Genomic DNA, 11162 nt, shown 5'->3' on the forward strand with positions numbered 1-11162 from the left:
TATACAGCTAAAATGCCTATGAATTTTAAATCATCCTTGACATGGACACAGGATACAATTCAGGCTTTTTTTTAATCTATAAAAAGGTAAACAAGGCACATGCATTGCTACTGTTTGGCATTTCAAAAAGTTCCAAAACATTAATGTACATAATGCAATGCTGAGTCGAAGCAGCAGGTGATATTGGACATGATTATTAGTAATTATTATTATTATAGATAAAAATGATATACTTCTAAACATCCTCTCTACAACATTTGAGAGAGTGAGAAGCTTTCCATTTATGTTTAGGAATTGGGCAGCTGGCAACTCTGATCCTCATTCTAGTGCAACAGTTTTTGCTGTCATACAACACTGAAGACCATGGAGAGATACTGTTCATAAGACACTTGGATCCAGCCATCCTGGTCAGTATCATAGCGTCTGAAGACATCTGTCCATTTCTGAAAAGAACATGTTAAAATAGATTTACCTATAGATGAAACTACTGAGTTCTTCTACTGAAACATAGCTTCCATTAGTGAAACAGGAATTGAAGCTGAGCAAATCTTCATCTGAATTACTAGAGTACATAATCTAAAGGAGTAATCTAGAGCAGTGTTTCCCAACCTTGTGCCTCCAGCTGTTTTCGGACTACAATTCCCATCATTCCTGACCACTGGTCTTGCTAGCTAGGGATGATGGGAGTTGTAGTCCCAAAACATCTGGAGGCACAAGGTTGGGAAACACTGATCTAGAGGATTCTACTTATAAATTCCTTATTTCTACTTATAGCTAGTCCTGGAAAAATTATTCACTGCTTGCTGCTCATTGGAACAAAAATGCTGATGGTGCAGTCTTTAAAGCCACACTTTTACTGCATACTATATTAAAACAAACAGTAACTGGCATCTTCCTGAAAAATCAGATTTTACAGATTGCACAAATAAAGGTGACAAAATAAATACTTAAGAAACTGGAAAGCACTGAAAAACAAAACCATCACTAAATTCAAATCAGCAATGGGTTTTCTAATTACTGTACTAGACATACATGCTAAACTTACTGTTACTTGGTCTTTAAGGTGCTACTGAAGGAGTTTTTTTATTTTACTGTTACTTGGTCGTTCTAAATTGTAACTATTCAGCAGCCCAGTTTGTTACCTGTATGACAACACAACACTGGATGAAGTCATCAAAAGCCACTTGTCCTCTTCTTTGTCTGTCAAACTTCTGAATAAGGAGATCGTAGAACTGGTCAGATAGTCGATAACCTTGAAAGTATTGAAGGTATTCAGGAGCAAAGTAAATAAAAAAATGAAGGTCTATGAGTCTTTTGTGTTATGGATTAATTAGGGAATGATATGACACTGCAACCAAAACCAAAACCACACAAAACGCCACCAAACAATACAACAAAGTCATAAACACTACAGGAGATTCATGCAAACTCAAGAGGACAAATTTAAATCCAATAGCAAAAATGTGTTGGTAATGAAAACAAGCAGATGCTATGCTGCACGCATAGTGTGATCACCTTACTTTCCAAATATGAAGGCAAAGGTTTATTAAAATTAGGGAAAAACCAAATTAATTTCATTGATGGAATGAACAACATACTGTCTAATAAGCAATGATGGAGCCTTTGGCAGAAATTAAAAATCCTTCACCTTTGCCCAGTCTTTTCGCAGGTCTTCAACATTATGGCAGGGGTGAGGAACTAGTGTCCTGTGGACCAACTCCCCATTTATGAACGCTCTATTTGCATATGACCATGCACACGCATAGTGCCAGGATTCCAGAAGTATATTCCAGAAATGTGGAGCATTTAGAGTATAGCTTTTAGCGTGCAGGGTGCAATATCCTTGATAATTCTTGAAATACTAATTCCAACAGTGCAATTCTATAAATGCCTACTTATTGGAAATCCTCCGAAGTTCAGTGGAGCTTATGCCAAGGTAAGTGAATATAGGATTGTAGCCATAAATACATTCTCTCCAGCTGTTCCTTGGTAATAACTAGACCAAGGTCTTAGACTTTTAAATTAGTAAAGGTGATATGAAGCTATTTCCCCAAACTGCATCTATCTGTAAAAACTAGGAGGAAATTTATATATTGCAGTCTTGTAGCTTTTCTCAGTTAAACAATTACTCTAAAATGGTAACGTTGGGGTAGCATTTTCAGACTGCTTCTAGACTTACCTTCCAAGCCCCGGACTGCAGAATCCGGGACCGGCAGCTGTGTGACACCGGAAGTTGCGTCGACGCAACTTCTGGTGTCGCTCCGCCCATCTATGGGCACCAAAAATGGCTGCCGCCAACATCGGAAATAGCGTCTATGCACTTCCGGACATGCGTAGACACGACTTTCGAAGCCGGTGGTGGCCATTTTTTGTGCCCATAGAAGGGTAAATCAGAAAGAAAAAATGGCCGCCGGCAGGAGAAAATAATGGAGAAGAACGGGAGACGAAGTGATACGGGGGACCACCGGGAAAAGGTAAGTAAAAACGGGGGTTTCCCGGGGAAAACGGGGTACTTGGCAGCTATGCTTTTAGAAGGACCACAACCAAAACAAGCTCATTCCCTCTTTGGAATATTTCAATGTGATATGGTTTAATCCTCAGTCTAGATCAGGGGTACTCAACCTTTTTATACCTACCGCCCACTAATGCATCTTTCTTGATGGTAAAATTTCCTTACCGCCCACCAGTGCTCAATGGAAGGATTCAGCTTGTGCCATAGAACCCCCTACCGCCCACCTAGAATCATGAAATGCCCACTAGTGGGCAGTAGGGACCAGGTTGCCAGCCCCTGGTCTACAGCAGGGACATCCAACTCCCAATAGACTGCAATCTACTTACAGTACAAAAAAAACTGGCAGTGATTTACCCATTGTCGTTGGATGGACCAAAGTTTTTGAACCTTTTTTAGGAAGCCAAAGTTGTTGAGCTTTTTTGGGAAAGGCAAAAGTTTTTGAACTTTTTTAAGGAAGCCACAGGTTTTCCCCCCTTTTCGGGGGGGGGGAGATCACTGAGGGGCCAAAGATCTACCAGGAACACCCTGCGATCCACAAATAGATCACGATCTACTTGTTGGACATGCCTGGTCTAGATGATTGTGATACATGGTCAATATAATTACAAACGAATTACCAAAACCTGTTAGTGCTTGCTTTAGTTCATGTTTGTCAATCATTCCTGAATTGTCTCTATCATACGTGCGAAAGACATTCTGCCAGTCAGATACGTATTTCCAGACTCCTGTGAATTCATTGAAGTTCACACCACCTTTGTTCTCTCTGTCAAACATGGCTGAAACAAACATTCAGAATATTAATTCATTTAAGTTACAGAATGAGACACCAATCATTCTTTTATTACATTTCTGTTAAGAATAGGAGACAGGAATAACTGAAATACCTCATTAAAAAGTTTACCATATGGATTTTTCCCTTTTAATGTAAAGAAAAACAAGGAACAGTGGTAGAAGCAGCCCTTATGTAAACAGATATGGGTTCTAAAAAGAATTCAGTATAGTCAACACTTTTCCTTGAAGAGGTGTGGATGCACACGAAAGCTCATACTCATACCAATGACAAACTTAGTTGGTCTCTACGGTGCTACTGGAAGGAATTTTTTTATTTTTTATTTACTTTTCCTTGAATAAAGGTTTCTAAAAGGGTGGCTCTTCTCAATGCACCAGAAGTCCACAGATTCCCAAAATGGAATCTAAAATACTACTACTCTCACAGGCAAACCATGAGCCCATGACCAAGTGCTCACTCTTAAAAAAGTTTTTGGGGATGAGGAAGAATATGATCAAACAGGTGAGATCCTGTTTTAGGGCCTACTCTATGGCAGTTACTGCAGCCAAAGGAAAATCCTATTTCTACACCAATATGTCTTAATGTAGCTCAAAGGGGCCTTGTCAGGTGGTTAGCAATCTGCTTAATAAAGATCTGGTAGAGAACATCAGAACCAAAGAAGTCCCATTGTGATCAGTTTGCATTACATTTGGCAGATTCAATTGCTCATATTCACTCCACTTAAGATGCCACAATTTCAACATCACTAGAAGTGAAGGCAGTAAATATACCATCTGGCTGCCTTTCAGCTACTATTGTCTGAGGAAGTGGAGAGGGATGAAACCAACCATGCACTCCTAGGTTCCTTGCCCATCTCGGCTTCTGAAAACTTGACTCACCTTCAGTGAATATCAGCTGGGGAATGGCGATGTCCCCTTTTGTTTTTAAAGGAGAGAGAATTTTTTAAAAAAAATCTAAATCTGGATCCTAAACCTTTGGAAAATCTCTAATCTGCCATTTTAAAGCAATACTTTGCAACACACCCTGATTTGATCCCTTCCAGCCTGGTATGGAACAGAAACTGCTTTGGTCATCTCCCTGGATGACCCACTGAAGAACAGATGGGAGAGAAAAGTGCAAACCTGATGGGTCATCTTAACTTTTCACAAGTTTTCCACTTCAACCATAGAATCCTTGTGACATCACCCTGGGAGCATTCTTTTGCAGTGGCTTTGGTCCTACCTGGAGGGTAGGATCCAGAGGGTGCCGTTAGATGACTTCCATTTTACTTCATGACCTTTGGGATGCCACAAGCTTCTATTCTCTTCAATATCTACATTAGAGGTAGGAAACCTTGAGTGCTCCAGATGTCAAACTCCCATTAGCCCCAGCAACAAAATCATGGGTATGGTCACCTGGAGGTTTGGGCAGAAGTGCCATCAATTTGCAGATGGCACAAAGCTTTTATCTTCTATATTCTAATCCCAAGAAGGTGGTGGAAACACTAAACAGATTTCTCCAAGCAATTTTGGTTTGGATACGGGCACTGTCTCGAGACAGACGGATGCCAACAACCAACAAGCTCATTTTGCATTAGGATAATGGAGTCCTCAAGCCTGCCTGCCTTGTTCTATCTACTGAAGGCAGTTCTTCCAGTGTTCTGCCCTTTGTCAAACCTGAAGTCAAACCTTTGTCAAACCCTGCATGCACTGGTTGTATAGTAAACAAGTGATTTTATCAATAAAAACAGATGGGTTCAGTCTCAGCTTTTGTCTCTTCACTTTCTATGAGTTGTTGGAAGGAGCAAGCAGTGTTGACACGGTGTTCAGGAAGATTTGTTCTCCATCCACAATTAACCCATGCTTCAAGATAGCTCGGCTTCAAGATAGCTCGATTTTCTTAGGAATCTGTATACACTCAACAAGGACAGTTGTTTCATCCACATTGTTTCTTGAGGATTCTCTGTTCTTGAAGTTTATTATACTGCTCTCTGTTTGTCGACCTCAATGTCAATCCTGTAGTATGGCTTCAGCTTGAGAGGACACACCTTTCAGAGCTATGCCAAGGTCAGTGGTTGCCTGTCCATTTGCTTCACCTCTGGATAACGTGGGTTGCTATTACCCATATGGTTCTGCACACACATAGACCATGAAAAAACCAACCCCCGAATGCTTACCTATAACTGGTTCTTCAACTGGTGATTTGTACCATCGCATAACCAGACTCCTCCACTGCAGCAGTCAGTAAAGGAAGAGTGGAAAGTTGGGGTCACACTGCCCTGAGGGCAGACATCCCATAAAAAATCTGCCATCTAGCTCTAGAAGTTTCAAGATTGTGCTCTATGCAACCGCAGAATCCATGTGAAAAACCACACATATGACTACTCAAAAGCAACTCAGTAAAAAAGCAAGCAATGCATTTTAAACAAGGAGTATTTTGGTCCCCATTGCAGATATTAATCTATGTAAATAGTAATGGGTTAAGAGGGCAATGCAACTGGACGTCATTTCAAACAAAATATTCTTCCAGTTCTCACCACTGAAACTATTTTGTTCAACTATTTTATTGACATACTATGAACCACCTAAAAATGCTGCTTGTGAGTTCAACCCGCCCCCCCATATGTTAAAAGTATGATATTATGAATCACTTACATATGATAGATCTCACAGTTGCTGGATTGAATGGAGTCCATGTTCCTAGAAGAGAATGGAAGCAAATCGTTTTAAAAAAAAATTGTTTCGTTAAAATATGCATACAGGAAAAACTAAGTGTTATGAACTCTTGAAGATGAGAGGATAAGAACCATTAAGACAGAATCAATACTGATTCTCCCTCTCTCCCCACCATTTTTTTTAGCTTTATATGATAGAAATATTCCTTTACTAATAATTTACAAAATATTATACCGTTTTAAAAATATTGTAGGGGGTTGGACTAGATGACTCTTTGGGGTCCCTTCTAAGCCAATTCTATGATTCTACATGCTATCATTCTTACAGTATACAGTGGAACTTCGGTTTATGCGTACCTGATGCGTACCTGATGCTTTTTCTGCCTTACATTTGTTACTTCAGTGGTTACATTGCAGCATTTTTCTACTCCAATATTCCCCTTATTACATACAATTTTCTATCATGAGCAACAATCATATTTTTCCCACTGGGTACACACAGTGGAAAGCCACAATCAAGAAAAAAAATACAGATGGACAGAGTATCAATAATAAAATTATTATATTATTATTATTAACATTTGTGTTTCAGAACAGTGTAGTGTACTGTTTTTTTGTTCTCCCAATAACTGTGCAAAGTTGGCTATGCTGTAAGATTGACCCACTCCACCTTCACAAAACACAAAGCTTTAGGGTTAAGCAAAGAACTGGTCCCCAGTCTCTCTAATCAAAGTTCGACCTCCTTTTTTGCCTTTAGAACTCTTAAGTAGCTACTTATTCTTCCCTGGCCTCCAAGGCTTGGGAAGCACTCTGTTCTGTCCACTTTGGCTAGAGATTGTTGGGAAGGCATAGGCAAACTCGGCCCTCATCTCCCATAATCCCTAGCTAACAGGACCTGTGGTCAGGGATGATGGGAATTGTAGTCCCAAAACATCTGGAAGGCTGAGTTTGCCTATGCTACCGTAGTTGTTGGGGATATGAAAAAGGACATTCTCCCCAATTGCAATGTCTCTTTGCCTCAAGATACTGTATGTGAGATGACTTTCCCCTCGGGTGGCCAATTTTATTTTCAGTTTTGCTATTTCTCTGGGTGCCGTTTCCCTGTTTGGGCAGTTTCATCTTATTGTGCAACATGGGTGTATTCTGAATTAAAATGAGACAGGTACGGCAGGAAGAGGGCATTTTCAGTGGTTGCTCCGGGGCAAAGTTGGAACGTCCTCCCTAGAGAAGCTAGACGGCTTGTTCCAGCAGGCTTTGGGGAACAATTGTCTGTATGTTTTTAAAGCTAAGAGAGTTAGTTTCAATTCTATTAATGTTTAATTCTTTTTTAAATGATTCCCCCTCCCATTATTTTTAGCTGTTTACATTTCTATCTGTACACCCAGGGGGAAAGGCAGGATATAAAGAAATTAATAAATAATAATAATAATGAAATATAGCTTTAATTCTCTCAGTGTTTAATTTTTCAATGCTTCCTCTCTATGTTTTAGCTGTTCTCATCTGTAAACCACCCTGAGTCCACGTCACGGGGGGGGGAGGTTGTATATAAATTTATATAACTATAGACAGTAATATAATTATTTAATTATAATATAATTTATGTTATATTTATTAATATAAATAAATTTATAATTTACAGTCACCGCAGTTTCTCTCTCTCTCTCTCTCTCTCGTTTGAATTAAACCCTTTAAAAGAAAAGGTTTGTTTCACCCGCCCGCCACCCACCGCCCTGCTTCCAGCTGTTCCCATTTCTATCGCTAGGCCGCCCTGAGTCCCCGCCAGGGGAAAAGGCGGAGTACAAACAAATGGACGCCAAACCGTGGCGGCGCGAGAAGCGCGGGGAGGCGCCGGCCAGGTAGGCCGCGCCGCGGGGAGGCCTCTTCACCCACCGTTGGAGAGCGCTTGTTGGAGCTCCACTTCCGAGATGACGCCGCTGCGGTCCTTGTCGACCCTGAGGCAAAACACAACAACGAGCAGCGGTCACCACGGGCGCGGGCGGCCGAGGGCGAGCAAGGGGCGACCCCGGCCCACGGGAGTCCCCGCCGGGCCAGGCCTCCTCCTCCTCCCCAAGCCCCTCGCTCACCTTTGGAAGACGCCCCACAGGAAGTTCGCGTCGGGTCTCCCCATCGCTGCCATCGCCCAGGCTGGACGCGGGCGAAGGAAAGCGGACGCTCCCTCGGGGACCTCGGGTTCCGGGTCTGCAGCGAACAGGAGCCGCTTCTTCTTCTTCCTCCTCCTCCTCGGGCCACGAGAAAGAAACGCCTCGGCGCCTCAGCTCCTCCTCAGGCCGGCGAGGAGGGAGGGAGGGAGAGAGAGAGCGCCGCCTTTCCTCGGCAGGGGGCAAGCGCCGCCTCAAGGCGCGGGAGGTTCTTCGCGCGCGCTCGTCTCGCTGCGCGCGGACGGCGGTCCCGCGGCGCCCGCGTGGCATCTGCTCGTGGGGACGGACGCGTGCAGGGTCGTGGCGGAGCTGCGAGCGGGCAGCCGCCGCGAGACGCGCCTCTCGCCGCGGAGGTGTTCAGCACGAAAAGCCACATCCGGAGCAGGGCAGTTCGGTGCTGGTCGTCGCCTCACCTGGAAAAGGACCTTGCGGGATTAGAAAATGATCTTTTATTATTATTATTATTTTATTTATGATTTTCAGTTTTATACATTTCCATAACTTTACAATCGTTTTGACATTTCAAAGCTCGACTTCCTTCCCCCTTTCTGCGGTTCCTTAAATTTATTTTTTATATTTTCTGCGTATCCCAAATTAACTTATTTTACTCATTTGTTCCTCTACTTTAAATATCTTATAAAACTGCCAATGTTCTTACCTGTTTACAGTTTATTTGTAAACATTCAATTAGCCATTTCCATTCTTTTGTAAAAAGTTGCTTGTCCCACCGAAATGATTAATACTTCCCCTTGAGCAGGCATGTCCCAAGTTCGTTTCGGGAGCTTAATCTGGCCCGCCAGTCTGTTTAATCCAGTTCATGTGGTGGTTCATTTCATGGGGTAAAATCCTTTTTAAAAAAACCTCCCCTTCGTCGGCCCTCATGGCCCTTCACTCCATCAAATCTGGCCCCCTTTGAAAAAAGTTTGGACACCACTGCTCTTGAGGAAAGGCTGGGTATTTGAGGTTTCTTGGTTTATAGAAAAAGCGAGTGAGAGGTGGCGGCATGAGAAAGGTTTATGAAATGATGTGCGGCATGGAGGAAGCACAGAGGAAAGCAGTCTTCTTTCATAACTCGGGGACATGCAGTGCAGCTGAATGTGAGAAGATTCGGGACAGATAAAGAACTTCCTCTCGCATCGCGTAAACTGTGGAACTCCCTCCCACAGGAGGCGGTGATGGCCACCAGCTTGGATGCCTTTAAAAGAGGACCAGAGAAATTCGTGGAGGAGGAGGAGAGGGCTATCGATGGTTACTAGCCATGCGGGCTGTGCTCTTCCTCCACTGTTGGGGGAACCACTGCTTCTGAATACGTTGCTATAAATCACACACAATGTGTGTTGCTCTTGTGCTCATGTTCTGCTAGCTGGTTTCCCACAGGCATTTGGTTGGCCACTGTGGGAACGGGATGCTGGACTAGATGGGCCACTGGCCTGATCCAGCAGGCTGTTCTTATTTAGCATTTTAGCATAACTGTGACTGGGCAGCAAGGAGATACATCTGCACTCAAACAGACCAGCAGGGCAGGCAGCTGTGAAGGCTGTGAAGTTTATATCCTTCCCAATTCATAGCCACCTAAGAAGCCTTATGCCAAGCCCATCCAGCTCAGTATTGTAGACACTAGTTGGCAGGGGGCTAGCTGGAGTTTCAGCCAGGGATACTTTGATGCTGATTGGTTTATGTTTCTTTCATTCACTGCCACTTGGAAGTACACAGACATCTGTTTGGTTTGGTTATTTAACTTAACCTGCTTCTACAATTTCCTTTCTTACATACATAATCAATGTATTTTGCTTTGTATCTGGTGACCAATTTCTATTATGTTATTCTTAATAAAAATTATACTGGATTATAAATGTAAACACTCACAAGTTTCAATGCTGTTGAGTTGGAAAATGAATGGGGTCTTAGGAGCCCGTTTTTAAAAAGTTCTGTGTTTCTATAACAGCAGCTTATGGTAACTTACAAAACGGTTCACAACTATGGTAGTACAGACCCACTGGAGGGCCCTAGTTTGGGCCTATGAGGGTGCATGTCAGTTGCTGGAGCCCGAGGACATGGGTAGGGTACTTACACCTCCCTCAATCCCTGCCTATTGTGGCTAGTGAAAAAGGAGCAGGGTTGAGTGGGTGAGTCCAGAGAGTTGAAATGCCCCATTAGGGGAGGGTGTTATGCCAGCTTGCTGTGAAATTGGAAGTGGTGTGGTCCCTCTTTTTCCCATTACAAAGTTTATGGAAAAAATTAAAAACAATTACCAAACACGAAGTGTTGACTTCCAAGATAAGTACATGTGCAGATTTTAAGTCTTGTATTCAGTCATCCACATGACATCAAAAACATGGGAACTCTTTTACAATACAGATTCAGCTCACATTGACTCAAAAGAATTAAGATTATTTCTTTATAGTGGCTGCTGTGACTGGGGACAAAAGGGCGATTACTGCACTATTGTTAATAAACAAGATAACTTGAGAGCATACAGAGTCAAATCCCTCTTTCCTTGTTATTATCCATCTCCAATGGTGAATTAAGTGCTCCATAAGGGCTGTATTCCAACATATATTGAGTCCAAGCTTCTGTGGTGGGAGAGGGTATCCCTCCCCCCGATTGGAAGCAACTATTTATCTTGCTATCATAAGACCCACTCTTTATGGTCCCTCCTGAGAGTCCTACATTGCAGGGGGTTGAACTAGATGACCATTGGGAACCCTTCCAATTCCACAGCGTTTCACACCAGCGACCTTGGTGTCCTGCAATGTCTCGAGGAGTCACTGTATTACAATGGTTCTCCTCTTACCTGCAGCATAATTACCAGAAAGTACTGTGGGCAGTTGATTGACTCTGGCTTTTGAGTTGTGGGGTCCCACAATGGTCCATTCTATCTCATATGCTATTCAAAATCTATGTGAGCCATCACCTGGAAATTTGGAGTACATAGTCAACAGTACGACACACAGCTCTGCCTCTCCATTCCTTTGCTTTGTACTAACTGCAGTTTCCGGGCAGTCTTCAAAAGTCAGTCCTCACATATGAACCAATATAATCTGGAGG

The 11162-nt window shown here is 42.7% G+C and overlaps 1 protein-coding gene across 2 annotated transcripts; it reads right to left on the reverse strand.

Moving 5' to 3' along the window:
* Positions 1-53: 53 nt before the first annotated feature.
* Positions 54-8256, reverse strand: PDCD6 (programmed cell death 6). Of its 2 annotated transcripts, none has more exons than XM_035136189.2 (6): positions 8040-8256; positions 7846-7907; positions 5936-5980; positions 3130-3288; positions 1143-1252; positions 54-443 (listed from the first exon to the last, which is right to left on the reverse strand). In XM_035136189.2, exons 1-6 carry the CDS (start codon positions 8090-8092, stop codon positions 345-347), a joined length of 528 nt encoding a protein of 175 aa, XP_034992080.1. In that variant the 5' UTR covers positions 8093-8256; the 3' UTR covers positions 54-344. The 2 variants fall into 2 exon arrangements, with proteins under 2 accessions (XP_034992080.1, XP_034992081.1); XM_035136190.2 differs by having other exon boundaries at positions 3136-3288; positions 8040-8250.
* Between the last annotated feature and the right edge of the window lie 2906 nt (positions 8257-11162).

The sequence above is a fragment of the Zootoca vivipara genome, chromosome 13 (assembly GCF_963506605.1).
Source record: "Zootoca vivipara chromosome 13, rZooViv1.1, whole genome shotgun sequence".
Taxonomy (NCBI): domain Eukaryota; kingdom Metazoa; phylum Chordata; class Lepidosauria; order Squamata; family Lacertidae; genus Zootoca; species Zootoca vivipara.

Bases quoted from the DNA above. Each gene is read 5' to 3' on its own strand.
- PDCD6 (XM_035136189.2), bottom strand. From the start codon at position 8,092: ATGGCAGCGATGGGGAGACCCGACGCGAACTTCCTGTGGGGCGTCTTC. The intron at 5,981-7,845 runs GTGGGTGAAGAG...ATTCTCTTCTAG, and splicing joins CCAACAAGCGCTCTCCAACG to GAACATGGACTCCATTCAAT. The intron at 3,289-5,935 runs GTAAGTGATTCA...TGTTTGTTTCAG, and splicing joins AACTGTGAGATCTATCATAT to CCATGTTTGACAGAGAGAAC.